An 18,207-nucleotide genomic window follows, 5' to 3' on the forward strand; every position below is an offset into this window, starting at 1 on the left:
GATACTGGCGATTGAACCCAGGGGCTTTCTACCTCCAAGTTACATCTCCAGCATTATTTTTTTCTTTATTTTTCTTTCTTTATTTTTTGTGTTACTAGGGGTGGAACCCAGGGTCTTTCTACCTCCATGCTATACTCCTACACCTATTTTTATTTTTATTTATTTATTTATTTTTGCGGGTCTGTGGATGGAACCCAAGGTCATTCGACCTCTGAGCAACAGCCCCTGCCCTATTTTTTATTCTTAAACCGGGTCTCACTGAGTTGCAGAGGGCCTCACTAAGTAGCTGAGGCTGAGGCTGTCCGCGAACCACGATCCTCCTTTCTCAGCCTCCTAAGTACTGGGATTACAGGCGTGAGCCATGATGCCTGGCTTACTCATTAATATTAATGAATAAAATAGAAACAGTAAAGATTGTCTACTTTTATTTAAATGAGTTCAAATCAAACTCAATAATCCATATCCACATACAATAAAGCAAGGTTCAGGTGAACAAGACTGAAGTGAACATAGGTTGTGTAGATAACCCCATTCCTATGATAGCAAATTTCAGTTCAAAGGTAAAACTACGTAAGTGCTTTTACTGCAATGTCCTAGTCTGATCTCTATCTCCAAACATTTATCAGTAAATACCTCAGATCTTCAAGGCGATATTGAAGTTTTCTAGAGAGAAGATTGTTTTGTTTTTTGTTTTTGTTTTTTTTACAAACTAAGATGACCAAACACACACACACACAAAAGCAGCTCTCAGATGCTCTACGGCAATTTTGCCCACACCTCAACCAGCCAGAGCTCAGCCCTGGGCGCAGTCCGCCTGGGAACCGACTCCAGCTTCTCCCTGCACAGCGGGCTCTGCAGAGGGCTGGACCCCAGCTTCTCCCTGCACAGCGGGCTCTGCAGAGGGCTGGACCCCAGCTTCTCCCTGCACAGCCGGCTCTGCAGAGGGCTCTGCAGAGGGCTCAGTGTCCCCCGCAGCGCCTGGTTCTTCGGGCTCCACATGTTCCTCTGTGCTCTCCTCCTCGGTGGGACCTTTGTCGTGACTGGTGGCCACAGCCTCCTCTGGCGCTGCTTCCACAGCCTCCGGTGTCATTTCCGAGTTGGCCTCTGAGGTTTCACCCACCGACGCCTCTGTGACCTCTGGCTCAGCACCAGCTGCCGTTACATCCACCGGAGCAACCTCCACGCCACCGGGACCCTCTGGTGCCTCTGCGGGGACCCCAGCCGCAGCCTCTGGGGCTGCTTCAGCATCTACGGCCGCAGCATCCTCTGGAGAGACCTCGGCCACTTCTGAACTTGCTCTCTCAGCTTCTGCAGCCGACTCCTTTTCACCTTTAAGATTGAGCCCATTGAGCAGAGCATTACTGTAAAGAACACGGGAACCCAATGGACACGGCGCAGTCATTTTAAAAAGTGACACAGATCCAGCCCAGCGTGGTGGCGCACGCTTGTAATCCCAGCGCTTGGGAGGCTGAGACAGGAGGATCGCACAGGCTCAAGCCAGCCTCAGCTACTTAGTGAGGCCCTTTGCGACTCAGTTAAGACCCTGTTTCAAAATAAAGAATAGAAAATAGGGCTGGGGGTGTAGTTCGGAGGTAGAATGCCCCTGGGTCCCATCCCCAGTACTGGGGGAAAAAAAAAAAAAAAAAAAAAAAAGGGCAAGGATTATGTGATCCAGAGGAGGACCAAAGGGGTAAGTTATAGAGCTGGGTAGCTGTATTCACAAAATCTCTCTCCAGGGCTCAAAGAATCCAGTCTTAATGTTTGCCCCTCAGTAGGGAAAAATAAGAGCTGTTTTCTTGTTGACTCTTTGGAACATAAATGTAACTGCACCTATAACTTATTCACATCTAAGACCATGAAAATAGCCATCATATTAACCTTCCATGTGAGACAGTGTGGAAGACTGACCAAGTTACCAGCTGATGACTCTGAAAAAAATGAAAAATTCTCAGACTCAGTTTTATCATCTGTAAAAGAGGGCTACCGACTGAGCTGGGCGTGGTGGCGCAAGCTTTTAATCTCAGTACCTGGGAGGCTGACACAGGAGGATTGCAGGTTCTCAGCCAGCCTCAGCTACTTAGAGAGACCTTGTTTCAAAATGAAAAATTAAGAAGCCTGACGGTGAAGCTTGGCAGTAGAATGCTCCTGGGTTCAATCCCTAGTACCAAAATACATTTATATACATAGATACATACGTGTGTGTGTGTGTGTGTGTGTGTGTGTGTGTGTGTGTGTGTGAATATTGACAATCTACATCTCAGGGCTATTGTGACGATTCATTAAAATAATTTGTAAGCCGGGCGTGGTGGCGCATGCTTGTAATCAATCCCTGCGTTTGGGAGGCGGAGACAGGAGGATCCCACAGGTTTGAAGCCAGCCGCGCTGGCTTAAGAGACCCTGTTTCCAAATAAAAAAGTATAAAAAATAGGTCTGGGAGTGTAGCCCGGAGGTAGAAGGGCTTCCAGGAACCCCAGTACTAACAAAAATAAAAAAAATAAAAAAAATACAGCTGGGAGATGTAGCTCGAAGGTACAGTACTGGGTTCCATTCCCAGTACTATAAATGCATAAATAAATATATAATAAATAAATAAAAAGATCTGGGGGTATAGCTTAGAGGTAGAATTCCCTTGAGTTAAATCCCCAGTAACAACACACACACACACACACACACACACACACACACACACCCCAGGCAGTTTAAATCAAGAAATATAAAAATATGCATTAGGATTAAAAAATAAAAAGTTCTGGGCCAGGCATGGTGGTGCACACTTGTAATCCCAGCATTTGGGAGGCTGAGACAGGAGAATCCTGGTTCGCGGCCAGCCTCAGCTATTTAGTGAGGCCGCTTTGTAACTCAGTGAGACCCGGTTTCAAAATAAAAAATAAAAAATAGGGCTGAGGGTGTAGCTTGGAGGTGGAATGCCCCTGGGTTCCATCCCCAGCACCACACACACACACACACACACACACACACACACACACACACAATTCCTTTCCTCATGGTTATTTTAATCGACTGAGGAACTCAGTAGACAAAGCTGATTCTAACAATGTCCAGTGTATTTGAAGCAAACAGTGGTCTCAGCCAAAACTAAAACAAAAACTAGTTTTGTAATTAAAAAAAATAATGAGGGAAATGAAAGGCCAAGTCGCTGAGAGACAGACACTAAAATTATGCCTGCATGAATGGGTGTCTGAGTAGGGGAAAAAAATAACATTACCATACAAAGAAGTTAAAAGCACTGGTCAGCAGGACTGACCTAGAACGCGGTCATTTGTCAGGTGTATTCATCCCAAACATACAAAACATCCTTTTTCTTTCTTTGCAGCACTGAGGATGGAACCCAGTTGCATTCTACTTCCAAGTTACGCACCCAGTCCTATTTTTTATTCTTTATTTTGAAACAGGGTCTCACTTAATTGCAAAGGGTCTCACTAAGTAGCTGAGGCTGTCTGTGAACTGCAATCCTCCTGTCTCAGCCTCCAAGTATTGGGATACAAGTGTGCCCACCACACCCAGCTAGTTTTTATTTATTCTACTTTCTTTTTTGTTTGTTTTTTTGTGATGCTGGGGTTGGAACCCAGGAGCTTTCTACCTCCGAGCTACATTTCCAGACCTATTTTTATATTTTATTTGGAAACAGGGTCTCACTAAGTTGCTGAGAGCCTCACTAAGTAGCTGAGGCTGTCTGCGAACAGGGATCCTCCTACCTCAGCCTCCCAAATGCTGGGATTACTAGCTTGTGCCACACCGGGCTATTCTTTATTTTGAAACTTGGTCTCCCTAAGTTGCAGAGGACCTCACTAAGTAGCTGAGGCTGGCTGCGAACCTGCAATCTTCCTGTCTCCGCCTCCCAAGTACTGGAATGACAAGCCTGGGCCACCGCCCCTGGTTTCATATGAATATGAATTTCATATGGATTTTTGGATGGGCTTTTCGTCTGGAATGAACTATCCAGGGCCATTTTGCATTAAGTGAGTAAAGAAACCAAAAGGAAACAGTGCTCACTGCTAGACTAAGATGAAGGGAATTAGTACCTTGAAACATACTAAATTAAAAATAAATAAAAAGACGCCGGGCGTGGTGGCGCACGCTTGTAATCCCTGCGCTTGGAAGGCGGAGACAGAAGCCAGCCACGCTGGCTTAAGAGACCCTGTTTCTAAATAAAAATATAAAATAGGTCTGGGAGTGTAGCCCGGAAGTGGAAGGGCTTCCAGGAACCCCAGTACCACCAAAAATAAAATAAAATAAAATAAAATAAAATAAATAAAAAGTAGGAAGATTTTCGCTTTACCTTGAAGTGGCTGTAACTCTGCTTTTGTTTTTTCTTTCAAATTTGTTACATGCTCTGTGTGTCTGGCTTTGTCTGAAGTCAATGCTCTGTAAGTCTGAAAGAAAATGGGTGCTTAATTTATTTCTGAAGTTCTAAGATTCACTTCGCTAAGTTCAAAGGTATATACAGTTTTCCATGTTATCACCTTTAGAAATTTAAGCAATAATTCTACTGCAGCAAAGAAGAAAAATACATGTTTTACCATTTACTTTTTCATTTCCCCTCTGGAAGTAAAAGTAGTTTTGTTATTAAGTAGAATGCTTAAAAAGGAAAAGAAAAGAAATATGCTCTCATTGTAGTCAAAGATTACAGCAAACATGCATAGCAGATAAAAAGACAAAGGCAGCCGGGTGTGGTGGCGAACCACCGGGGCTTGGGAGGCTGAGACTGGAGGATCCCACAGGTTCGAAGCCACCTTCAGCAATTTAGTGAGACCCTGTTTCCAAACAAAATATAAAATGGGTCTGGGAGTATAGCCCGGAGGTAGAAAGCCTCTGTGTTCTATCCCCAGTACCACACACACACACAAAAAAAAGACAATAAATAAATAAATAAATAAATAAATAATCCAGAACCAAAATCTCCCAGTAGGCATTTTCAAATATCCTCCAGCTGTTATCCTAGAGAACTGTAAACCCGGAAGCCCTGCCTGGGAGGCTGAGAGAGGAAGATGGACGTTCGTGGACAGTTTCAGCTCTGTCGACCTTCTGAAACTTAGTGAGACCCTGTTTCAGAACAAAGAATAAAAATAACACTGGGAATGTACCTCAGGGTTAGAAAGCCCCTGGGTTCCATCTGCAATATCAATCAATCAATCAATCAATCAATCCAGGTTCATACAAAAACTTGCACGCAAAGCTTCCTGGGAGGCTCATTTGTAATTGTCCAATAACTGGAGCGAGCTGTGATGGTCGACAGTGAGGAACGGTCAGTCTATAACACGGAGCACTACCTGGCAACAAAAAGGGATGAACAGGTAGGTAGGTGAACAAAGCCAGTGAATTTCCAGGTAATTATGGTGAGTGGAAAAAAAAGGCTAATTTTAGCTGGGCGTGGTGGCACACGCTTGTAATCCCAGTACTTGGGAGGCAGAGACAAGGATTGAAGGTTCAAGGCCAGCCTCAGCAACTTAGTGAGACCCTATTTCAAAATAAAGAATAGGCCGGACGTGGTGGCGCACTCTTGTAATCCCTGCGCTCGGGATCGAGCAGGTTTGAAGCCAGCCGTGCTGGTTTAAAGAGATTCTGTTTCCAAACAAAAAAAGTAAAAATAGGTCTGGGAGTGTAGCCCGGAGGTGGTAGAAGGGCTTCCATGAATCCCAGTACCACCCAAAAAAAAAGAATAAAAAATAGAACTGGGAGAGCCGGGCGTGGTGGCGCACGCTTGTAATCCCAGCATTCGGGAGGCTGAAACAGGAGGATCTCGGTTTACAGACAGCCTCAGCTACTTAGTGAGGCCCTCTGCAACTCAGTGAGACCGTTTCAAAATAAAGAATAAAAAATAGGGCTGGGGAGACAGCTCAGAGATAGAATGCCCCTGGGTTCCATTCCCAGTACCGCGGGGGGGAAAAAAAAAATAGGGCTGGGGATGTAGCTTAGAGGTAGAATGCTCTTGGGTTCCACTCTCAGTATTGCAAAAAAAAAAAAAAAAAAAAAGTCAATTTCAAAATAATATAATGCCTGTGGTTCCATTTATGTAACTAATATTCTTGAAATAACAAAAACTACAGGAAGAGGGAACAGATGAATGGTTTCCAGGAGATCAAAAGAAGGGAGGAGAGAACAGGAGGAAAGTGGGTACAATTACAAAAAGACAGCACAAAAGATACTCAGGGCAGCCAGGTGTGGTGGGACGAGCCTGTAAGGCCAGTACTTGGGAGGACTGTAGGTTTGTGGCCAGCCTAAGCAGTGTAGTGAGGCTCTCAGCAACCTGGTGAGACTATTTCAAAACAAACAAAAAATAAATAAATAAAAAGGGCTGGGAGTGTAGCTTGGAGGTAGAATGCCCCCGAGTTCAAACCTTAGCACTACACACACACACACACACACACACACACACACACGCACACGCACAACGATGCTTATGTTGATGGTACTATCCTATCTTGACAGTGGTGATAAGTAGATCAGCCTAGACACAATGAAATTAAATATGCCTGTCTGTACACAAATGAGTACATATAAAACTAGTGAAATCTGAATAAGGAAGGGGGAGAAAGACTCAGTGAAGCAGGCACTTCAGTGAACATGATGCTTATTCAAGTTTACCAGTGCCGGTCTCAATGTTGTGCACGGGAGGTTGAGGGAGTGTGGGATCTGGGGAAGGCTCACCCAGTGCTGTGTGCGTGTGTCTCACACTCTGAACTTCATCATGACTTGTGATCACAATGTGCCAGTAAGAAAAGGTTTTGATTTAAAAAATATCTGAAGCGGCGCACGCTTGTAATCCCAGCATTTGGGAGGCTGAGACCGGAGGACTTCAGTTCACAGACAGCCTCAGCTATGTAGTGAGGCCCTTTGCAACTCAATGAGATCCTGTTTCAAAAATAAAAAGACTAGCTGGACGTGGTGGCGCACGGCTTGTAATCCCTGAGCTTGGGAGGCTGAGACAGGAGGATCGCGCAGGTTCGAAGCCAGCCTCAGCTACTTAGTGAGGCTCTCAGCAACTTAGTGAGACCCTGTTTCCAAATAAAATATAAAAATGGGTCTGGGAGTATAGCCCGGAGGTAGAAAGCCTCTGGGTTCCACCCCCAGTACCACCAAAATAAATAAATAAATAAATAAATATAAATAAATAAAAAGACTAAAAAAAAAAAAATAGGGCTGGAGGTGTAGCTTGGAGGTGCAATGCCCTGGTTCCATCCCCAGTACCACACACACAAAAAAAAAAACCTGAATAAGGTCAATGTTACTTTCCCAGTTGAGATACTATTATCAGAATTGTGAAGGAGAATGTAACTGCCAGAAACAGGTGAAGGCTGCAGCCTGTTCCTCCAAGGTAAACATTTCTATGTCTCTTGCGGGCACCATTTCTCAAATGTCCCACTTGTCAAACATTGTCTCACTGCACATCCTCGGTGCTTTTATTACTAACCACTATCTCAAAGAGTCTCTGTAATTGTTCTGTGGCCTGCCCAGTTCATCTTCTTTCTTTCTTTCTTTCTTTCTTTCTTTCTTTCTTTCTTTCTTTCTTTCTTTCTTTCTTTCTTTCTGTGGTACTGGGGATGGAACCCAGGGACATTCTACCTCTGAGCTACACCCCCAGCCCTAATTTTGTTTATTCTTTATTTTGAAACAGGGTCTCACCGAGTTGCAAAGGGCTTCACTAAGTAGCTGAGGCTGTCGGCGAACCACGATTCTCCTGTCTCAGCCTCCCAAATGCTGGGATTATAACCTGGCTCAGCTCCCTGTTAATCTTTAACTCCTAGCCCTCTCCACATTGACTAGTTCAACTTTGCCCCCCTGGAGCTGCGTGTATGCAGTAGCATCGTTATCTCAACCTCTCCACTCAAGAATGAATAAGAGCTGTGGACTAGTGTTCAGAGGGGCCTTCGCCTAAGAGTGAGGCCCCTGGCCTGCCCCTTTCAATCTGCTCTGTGGCTGCATCATCATTCTCTACCCCTCAGGTCACCGACAAGTGACCCTGAACACAGACACTTGGAACGAGGACAGGGAAAAAGAAGCCAAGGATACTGAAGACAATCTCAAGTGGCTGGGAGCTCTACATCGGATCCGGCCTGTAAGTAGAGAGGGATTCGACTGTCCTGGGAACTTAGGAGGTTGGGTAACAAACGGGGTGAATTTTATCAGCGCAGCAGAGGGAGTGTCTAAGAATATGCCGACACCTCCGAAAAGCATCGGGTGCCGCAGTCAGCAAGGATCAGCTGGTCGAATTATTGCAAGTAGTGCTAGAAGAAAATCCTTCGTTTCCAGAAAGAGGCACCCAAGGTGTAGGACTATGGTAAAGCAGGTAAGAGGCTGAAAGGGCACAGTACACGGGAATAAAGATCCCAGTGCAAATCACAGTCACTTGGGGCCTGGTCTGTGGGGCTTTGTTAGTGAGAAACAAAGATAGTGGGGAATCTTCTATCTGAGAAGACTGCTGTCTCGGCCTCCTCTGGGCCGCAGCCTTCCCCAGCAGGACCTCCTTCAGAGGCTCCTTCGCAGCCAGCAGGGTGAGCAGCCAGCAACCCTCCCCTGGAAGGGCAGCAGCCAGCACTGGCGGAGGCGCTTAGGCGGGCTGCTTTAGAGGGGGAGATTTTAACATGCCCAGGGCTGCCACCGGAAGCTGCTCATATCTTTACCCCTGTAGACTATGATGTGCGTAAACAGGTCAGAAAGAGTATTAGGGAAAACAGAGCCTCTAGCCCTTATTCCCGAGGGTTGGTTCTGGCTCAGGGACTTGCCCTTGCTGTAGGAAGGGAAATCACTGGGCTAGTCAATGCTGTGCAAACTTCAACAAACATAAAGCCAGGCGTGGTGGCCCGTGCTTGTAATCCCAGCATTCGGGATGCTGAGACGGGTGGATCCAGGTTCACGGCCAGCCTTAGCTGCTTAGTGAGGTCCTCTGCAACTCAGTGAGACCCTGTTTCAAAAAAAAAAAAAAAAAAAATAGGGCTGGGGGTATAACTCGAAGGTAGAATGCCCCTGGGTTCCATCCCCAGTACCGAGAAAAAAAGTATGAAATAAACAAAACCAAACCAAACCTGTTGTCTACCTCTGAAACAGAAGATGGGCTCTGGCCCCTGTCCGAAAACCAAAGGGGCCTGCTTGGGAGAATTTCCATCCACACAACCTTGCGATAGCCGCTGCTGGAAGCGCAGGCCTGGACCTGCCTGCGGCACTAGACGTCATTCTCATAGAGGGCCTTATTATAAAATTCCTACAGTATTTGCATCTCTCACTGCTGAGACACTTGGTCGGGATAATAATGGGACGATCTAACGGCCAAAGGGCTGACTGTCATGGACCGTGATTATAAGGGAGAAATATAAGTGCTGATGACCGGAAAGGGGGTACATAGTATTGAAGCTGGCACAAAATCGCTCAACTCCGCGTCCTCCCCTACTGGGTTCCACACACAGCTAAACCGGAGGGAGGAGAAGGTGGATTCGACTCCACTAGTCAAAACTTCACATTCTGGACACAAACAAATTTTAATAGCTGGGCGTGGTGGTGCATGTTTGTAATCCCACTACTTCGGAAGCTGAGACTGGAGGATCACGGGTTCACAGACAGCCTCAGCTACTTAGTGAGGCCCTCTGCAACTCAGTGAGACCCTGTTTCAAAACAAAGAATAAAAAATAGGGCAGGGGAGCTGGGCGTGGTGGCGCACGCTTGTAATTCCAGTATTCGGGAGGCTGAGACCTGGAGGATCGCGTTTCGCAGACAGCCTCAGCTACTTAGTGACGCCCTTTGCAATTCAGTGAGACCCGGTTTCATAATAAGGAATAAAAAAATAGGGCTAGGGGTGTAGCTCAGAGGTAGACTGCTCCTGGGTTCCATCCCCAGTACAAAAAGAAAAAAAAAACATAAATAATCCTTTTGGGGCTTAGTGGACACAGGGCTGATGTTACTATATTAAGTAAAGAATAACGGCCAAACATCTGGCTCCTGCAGATGTCATCTTCCCAGCTGTCAGGTATTGGAAAATGTATTCAGCTATGGCAAAGAACTAATATACTTGCCGTCCAGGGAGCTGAATCCCAGATAGCTGCCTCACCGCCCTAGGTGGCACCTATCAATGTGTGGGGAAGAGATCTCTCCAAATGGGGAATATCTCTTACAACACACCTTTTGTGTGTGTGTGTGTGTGTGGTGCTAAGGATTGAACCCAGGAGCATTTTACCTCCAAGCTACACTCCCAGTCATATTTTTTGTTATTTATTTGGTGGTACTGGGGTTCCTGGAAACTCTTCTACCTCTGGGCTCCACTCCCACACCTATTTTTATACTTTTTTTTTTTGGAAATAAGGTCTCTTAAGCGAGCACTGCTGGCTTCGAACCTGCATGATCCTCCTGTCTCTGCCTCCCAAACCCCAGGATTGCAAGGGTGCAACACCACGCCCTTCTATTCTTTATTTAGAAACAGGGTCTCACTAAGTAGCTGCGGCTGGCCACAAACCCAGATCTTCCTACCAAGTACTGGGATTACAAGCGTCCACCACCACGCCTGGCTCCGACTGGTCTCTAATTGTCAAAGATCTTAAAATTAGCCAAGTGTGGTGGCACATGCTTCTAATCCCAGCATTTGAGAGGATGAGACAGGACAATCCGGGTTCACAGACAGCCTCAGCTACTTAGTGAGGCCCTTTGCAACGTAGTGAGACCCTGTTTCAAAATAAAGAATTAAAAAATAGGGCTGGGGTGTAGCTCAGAGGTAGACTGCCCCTGGGTTCCATCCCCAGTATTGGGAAAAAAGAAAAAATCTTAAAAATTGTCTTTACCCTGCATCTCTGTTAGTTTGGGGACAGGGTTACAGATGTGTTTTGTAATAGGAACAACTTCATTGGCTGATGAGACAGTAGTTTAACCTACCATTGCTGAGGACCTGAATCCAAGAATGTAAGAAATGGCTGCCGGGCGTGGTGGTGCACGCTTGTAATCCCTGCACTTGGGAGGCAGAGACAGGAGGATCACGCAGGTTCAAAGCCAGCTGCGCTGGCTTAAGAGACCCTGTTTCCAAATAAAAATATAAAAATGGGTTTGGGAGTGTAGCCCGGAGGTAGAATGGTTTCCAGGAACCCCAGTACCACCAAAAAAAAAAAAAAAAAAAGAGGAGCCCAGCCGCCAGGAGCCGCCCATGTTTACACTCCCCACAGCACTGCAGCCAGAGCTACCCGGAACACAGAGAGCCTCAGACAACACCGAGCCTCAGGTCACCTCGGGAATGAGTAAGAAGCTGACTCAGAGATGAGATGTGACAGCTGTGACTGGCTAAGCTCGCAGCCCTGAGGCATTATTTTATTATTATTATTTGTGTGTGTGTGTGTGTGTGTGGTACTGGGGAATGGAACCCAGGGGCATCCAAGATTCACCCTCAGCCCTATTTTTTATTCTTTCTTCTGAAACAAGAGACTCACTGAGTTGCAAAGGGCCTCACTAAGTGGCTTAGGCTGTCCACAAACCACGATCCTCCTGTCTCAGCCTCCCAAATGCTAGAATTACAAGCATGCACCACCACATCTGGCCTGAGGCGTTATTCTTAGTGATGCTGGCAGGTATCGCCTGTTCATTAGGCTTTGGGATAAACAAGTGTACTGGGCATTTGTAATGGAACTCCCCTTATGGGGACCCGTTATGTGGTATGATTCCCCATCCCCCATATTTAACAATAGAACCATTTGGGCGGGAAGGGTAGAAATACCAGAAGAAATTTCAACTGATGATCAATATCTATTCCAAAATATGTCTCAGCAAAATTTGTCGTTTTGGGCCATGGCACTTCTACCGTGTATAGGTCATCACTCTTACTATTTACAACCTAAAAGTCAGGTGTGGCTGCATCTTAGCACTAAGGAAAACAAGACTGTTTCTTTCAATGGGCAGTTACCTACATGGTCACCAAAGTACAAATTTGTCTAGACCACACAAGCCACTGTGTGCAGTACACCCTGAAATTGCAGAAGCAAACTGGGAAAGCTGTAGAGGATCTCCAAGAAAAATAACTCACATCATAATTTTACGACCGCGAACCAGGGGCCTCATCCCTGGCTCCATAACAGACATCACTGCACAGCGGCAGTCATTCTAGTTATTCCTCAGATCTAAGTGTGTCTAGTAATGACTCCGTCATCCGGGGTGATGGAGGTCTGTCCCACCCCAGCCTCAACTAGAAAAGGGACCAGGGCAATCCACTATTTGAAGACTTGGCTTGGTCTGGCATAATTTGAAAATCTGGACAGCCGGCATTCAACATTCTTCCAGCACAACTAAATTACAATTTCACGGCCCAAATCTAACATATTCTACACGAGTTTGCACCGCCTATCCTTTTGCGTTCTTTTCTTTCCTTTTTTTTTTTTTAGGTACAATGGATAGAACCCAAGGGCATTCTACCTCTGAGCCTCTGAGCTATACGCCTAGCCCTATTTTATTCTATTTAAAGTTGCTGAGAGCCTCATTAAATAGCTGAGGCTGGCTTCGAACCTGTGCAACCCTCCTGTCTCAGCCTCCCAATCACTGAGATTACAAGCTTGTGCTACCACACCCGGCTTCCTTTTGCTTTTTTGCTTTTCCTTTTCCTTGGGGGGGGGATATATATATATATATATATATATATATATATATATATATATATATTTTTTTTTTTTTTTTTTTTTTTTTTTTCCCCCTCCAGATTACAATTTCTGGAAATGGCCACTACTTTGTAAGCGACCAGGTTGAAGTTATAAAAATAAGAAAGGTTCTTATCTATGATTCCGGGGGTTTGCACATTTAGGTGACTCCTCATCCATGGAACTGTACACAACATACTTGCATACTTGGGAAAACATTTAAAAATTATTTATTTTGTGATACTGGGGATAAAACCCAGGGGCATTCTACCTCCGAGCTACACCCCCAGCCCTAATTTTTATTCTTTATTTTGAAACCGGGTCTCACCGAGTTGCAAAGTGAGACCTCACTAAGTAGCTGAGGCTGTTCTTGAACCATAATCCTCCTGTCTCAGCCTCCCGAATGCTGGGATTACAAGCGTGTGCCACCACACCCAGCTATAAAAAAATTATTAATGGCTAATCGTGACAATATTATCTTAGACATAGCCCATTTTTTTTTTCTTTTCTTTTTCTTTTTGCAGTACTGATGATGGAACCTAGAGACATCTGAGATATACCTCCAGCTCTCTCTATTTTTTTTATTGTGGTACTGGGGGTGGGCTTTTCTACCTCCAGGCTATACTTCCAGACCTATTTTATATTTTATTTGGAAACAGGGTCTCACTAAGTTGCTGAGAGCCTCCCTAAGCAGCCGAGGCTGGCTTTGAACCTGTGGGATACTCCTGTCTCAGTCTCCCAAGTGCTGGGATTACAAGCGTGCACCACCAAGCCCGGCTCCAGCCCTATTTTTTTTTTTTTTTTTTTTTTTTTGGTGGTACTGGGGTTCCTGGAAGCCTTTCTACCTCCGGGCTACACTCCCAGACCTATTTTTACATTTTTATTTGGAAACAGGGTCTCCTAAGCCAGCGCGCGCGGCTAGCTTCGAACCTGCGCGATCCTCCTGTCTCTGCCTCCCAAGCGCGGGGATTACAAGCGTGCGCCACTACGCCCGGCTCCAGCCCTATTTTTTATTCTTTATTTTGAAAAAGGGTCTCACTGAGTTGCAGAGAACCTCACTAAGTAGCTGAGGCTGGCTTTGAACCTGCGCGATCCTCTTATCTCAGCCTCCCAAATGCTGAAATTACAAGCGTGCGCCACCACACCTGGCTGACATAGCCCATCTTTATAGCATAATTTTAGAACAATATCAGCAATCCAGCAACGTGATAAGGATACTGACTGGCTTTAACATTTTTCAAAGAGCCGATAATGGCTTAACTCTAAATTTTGGCTTCACCCTGCTTGGTGAACTTTGCCATTTCTGCATTACTAATAATTGTTTTATGCTTGCTTTGTGCTGTTGGAAGATGCCTCCCCCAAAGCTTAAACCGGCAGCAACATCTGCCAAAGGTTTGGCTGATAGAACACCTTCTTAAAGAAGAAGAAAAGGGGAGATGTGGAGAATACTACAGCCAGGGACAGAACAGGTTGACGTCTGTCTTGGAATGGTCTTGGGGTCATGGAAATCTACGACTTAGACTGATGGACTGGCTGAAAGCAGCTTGTTCCTCCAAGGTAAACCTGCCCGTGTCTCTTGCTGGCGGCATTTCTCAAATATCCTGCTTGTCAAACATTGTCTCAAGGATCTTCTGCGCATCCTCAGCGGTTTTTATTACTAACCACTATCTCAAAGACGCTCTGCAACTGTTCTGTGGCCTGCCCACTTAATCTTTAACCCCTGGCTCTCACTGTATGTTTACAAGTTCAACTTTGCCTCCCGAGGTCTCACGTATGCAGTAGCACCCGTATCTCCCCCGCCCCCTTATGCATGAATAAAAGCGAGGACCAGTGTCCAGCAGGGCCTTTGCCTAAGAGAGAGGCTCCCTGGCCTGCCCCTCTCAGTCTGCTCAGTGTCTGCATCAATCTCACCAATCTTTTCTTTTTTTCGTTACTGGGGCTGGAAGCCAGGGTCATTCTACCTCCGAGCTACACCCCTAGCCCTATTTTTTATTCTTTATTTTGAAATAGGGTCTCACTGAGTTGCAAAGGGCCTCACTAAGTAGCTGAGGCTGTCCATGAACTGCGATCTTCCTGTCTCAGCCTCCCAAATATGGGGATTACAAGTGTGCGCCGCCACGCCCAGCCAGCTGCACCAATCTTTTCTTCTCGGGTGTGCCTCTGGACAATGGCAGACAGTCACTGAGGGGAAATGAGGTGAAGGGTATATGATCTCTCTATTATTTCTCAGAACGGTGAATCCTAGTTATCTCACGATAAAAAGGGATTTTTTTTATACTGGGGAGGCTGACACACGAGGACTGAAGGTTCGCAGCCAGCCTCAGCTACTTGAGGCTCTCTGCAACTTAGTGAGAACCTGCTTTAAAATAAAAAAATATTAAAAAAAAAAAATAGGGCTGGTGATGTATCTCAGAGGTAGAATACCCCTGGGCTCAACCCCAGCATCACAAAAAAAGAAAAAAAGAAAAGAAAAGAAAAGAAAAGAAAAAGAAAAAGAAAATCTAGCTGGGTTCAGCGGCACATGACTGTATTCCAGCCACTCCAGAGGCTAAGGCAGAAGGATCACATGTTTTGGGCCAGGCTAAGCAATTTAGCAAGATTCTGTTTCAAAAGAAAGAAAAGCAGGGCGTGGTGGTACACTCTTGTAACCCCAGTACTTGGGAGGCTGAGACAGGAAGATTGCTGTTTCACAGACAGCCTCAGCTACTTAACAAGGCTCTCAGCAACTTGGGGAGACCCTATTTTATTTATTTTTGGTGGTACTGGGGTTCCTGGAAGCCTTTCTACCTCCGGGCTACACTCCCAGACCTATTTTTACATTTTTATTTGGAAACAGGGTCTCCTAAGCCAGTGCGCGTGGCTGGGTTCGAACCTGCGGGATCCTCCTGTCTCTGCCTCCCAAGCACGGGGATTACAAGTGTGCGCCACCACGCCTGGCTGGGGAGACCCTATTTTAAAATAAAGAATAAAATAGGGCTGAGGGTGTAGCTCAGAGGTAGAATGCCCCTGGGTTCCATCCTCAGAACAATGAATGAATGAATGAATGAATGAATGAATGAATGAATGAATAAATAAACAAGTAAATAAATAGAAAGAAGAGAGAAAGGGAGGAAGGATAGGAATGGAGAGCTAGGGCTGGGGTGGAGCTCAAGACAGGGCTTGTGCTTAGCATGTGAGAGGCTTGGGTTTAATCTCAGCACCAAAAATAAACAAATAAAAATGAAAATCTCATTATTTACATAATATTGCTTGTATTAGCTCAGCTTTCAAAAAATTTGTTGGTTATTGGTTTAGCATCTAGTGGTAGAATTAGGAATTTTTTTGATTAGTTTGGTTTTGGTACTGGGGATTGAACCCAGGGGCGTTCTATCTCCAAGCTACACTCCTAGTCCTTTTTTATATAATTTAATTAATTTATTTTTGGTTCTAGGGATGGAACCCAGGGCCATTCTACCTCCAAGTTACCTCCCTAGCCCTCTTTTATTTTTATTTTGAAACAGGGTCTTGCTAAATTGCTGAAGCTGACAGTGAAACTATGATTCTCTCATCTCAGCCTCCCAAGTACTGGGATTACAGGTATGTGCCACCATGCCCAGCTTTTATTTTTTTATTTTGAAACAGTTTCTCTCTAAGTTACTGAGGGTCTCACTAAATTTCTGAGGCTTATCTAACCTGCTATCCTCCTGTCTCAGCCTCCCAAGTACTGGGATTACAGGCATATGCTACCACACCTAGTTTAGGGTTCTAGGATTATAGACTTTTAACCTTTCCATTTAGAAAAAAATAAGCAAAGATTCTCTGTCACGTTCATTTAATTTTACATAAACATGCTCTTTGAGGTTGAAATAAATCTGACTGGTTTTCAATGTGGAAATAAAATACAAAAAGTGTTCCTGGACTTCTTTCTTTCTCTCTCTAGCTCTTTTTTTTTCTTTCTTTTTCTTTTGTGGCACTGGGGAGTGAACACAGGGCAATTCTAGCTCTGAGCATGCCTAAGCACGATTTTATTTCTTATTTGGAAACAGGGTTTCACTAAGCTGTGGAGGGCCTTGCTATGTTGCTGAGGCTTGGATACTCCTGTCTCAGCCTCCCGAATGCTGGGATTACAAGCGTGCGCCACCACACCCGGCTCTATGTTGTATATTTAATTAACCCCATGCTTGTGAAGTGAATAAATTTCTGAACACTATAGTTACACACTTACATAATATCCACCAGCGCTGACTGTGACACCTACGACCAGATAATAAATCATATTGGATCCAGATGTTCCGGGAAATTTGTTAGATGACATCCAGCGAAGAGATGCTAGGAAAACAAGTTTAAACACAGTTAGCGTAGCGCTTGAGCAGAACTACGTTAAATAATTACATCTTAAAAAAAAAAATAATCCTTCTCAGTGAACCTAGAATCTATTAACATCAAGTGATTTTAGCTTCGGGGGATACAGTATTCCAAGGCAGGGTGCTAATTTCACTTGACATTTTCCCAATCTAATTTGATAAGTACTTCTGAAGCCTGTCATCTTGGTATGAAACATCAGGTTTTTCTTGGAAAGGGTGCAGGTGTGGGTGAGGGAGATTACTAAGGCTGGGCGTGGTGGCGCACGCTTGTAATCCCAGCATGCATTTGGGAGGCTGAGAGAGGAGAGTCATGGTTCGCAGACAGCCTCAGCTACCTAGTGAGGCCTTTGCAACTCAGTGAGTTGCAAAAAAAAGAATAAAAAAAATAGGGCTGGGAGCAGGGCGTGGTGGTGCACACATATAATCCCAGCATTTGGGAGGCTGAGACAGGAGGATTTCGGTTCTCAGACAGTCTCAGTTACTACTTAGTGAGGCCTTTTGCAACTTAGTGAGACTCTGTCTCAAAATAAAGAATAAAAAGTAGGGCTGGGGATGTAGCTCAGAGGTAGAACACAACTGGGTTCCATCTCCAGTAGCACAAGAAGTAAAATAAAAAAATAAGAAAATTTTAAAAAGTGCTGGGAATATAGATCAGTCATAGCTTTCCTAGTACATGCAAAGCCTTAGTAGTTCAATTCTTAGTACTGCCAAAAGAGAAAAGACAAAGAAGAAACAAAGTGCCATCTATATAAATAATAAGGTGGGCATGCTGGCACACGCCTGTAATCCTAGTACTTGGGAGGTTGAGATGGGAAGATCACAGGTTCATGAATAGCTTCAGAAATTTAGGGAGACTCTCGGCAACCTAGGGAGACCCTGTTTTAAAACACACACACACAAAATCAAAATGGGCTGAGCCGGGCCTGGTGCACATGCTTATAATTCCAGTACTCAAAAGGCTAAGACAGAAAGATTGCAGATTCAAGGACAGTCTCAGCAAGTAGTGAGACTCTTATCAACTTAGTGAGACTCTGGGTTTAGTCCCCAGTGCCACACACAAAATAAATACAAATAAATGAATAAATAAATAAATAAATAAATAAATAAATGGGAGCTGGGCGTGGTGGCACACACTTGTAATCCCAGCATTCGGGAGGCTGAGACCAGAGGCTCGTGATTCACAAACAGCCTCAGCTACTTAGTGAGGTCCTCTGTAACTCAGTGAGACCCTGTTTCAAAATAAAGAATAA

General features: G+C 44.9%; 1 protein-coding gene across 1 annotated transcript in view; it reads right to left on the reverse strand.

The window, feature by feature from the left end:
• Positions 1-793: 793 nt before the first annotated feature.
• MGARP (mitochondria localized glutamic acid rich protein) overlaps positions 794-18,207 on the reverse strand; it is a gene marked incomplete at both ends in the record, with an annotated part of 21,179 nt that continues 3,765 nt past the window's right edge. Inside the window, 3 exons of the mRNA XM_080697148.1 lie at positions 794-1,329; positions 4,301-4,394; positions 16,819-16,922. Coding sequence (XP_080553274.1) covers positions 794-1,329; positions 4,301-4,394; positions 16,819-16,922 — 734 coding nt within the window. The remainder of the gene's footprint in view (positions 1,330-4,300; positions 4,395-16,818; positions 16,923-18,207) is intronic.

The sequence above is a fragment of the Muscardinus avellanarius genome (genome assembly GCF_963383645.1).
Source record: "Muscardinus avellanarius genome assembly, chromosome: 6".
Lineage (NCBI taxonomy): Eukaryota > Metazoa > Chordata > Mammalia > Rodentia > Gliridae > Muscardinus > Muscardinus avellanarius.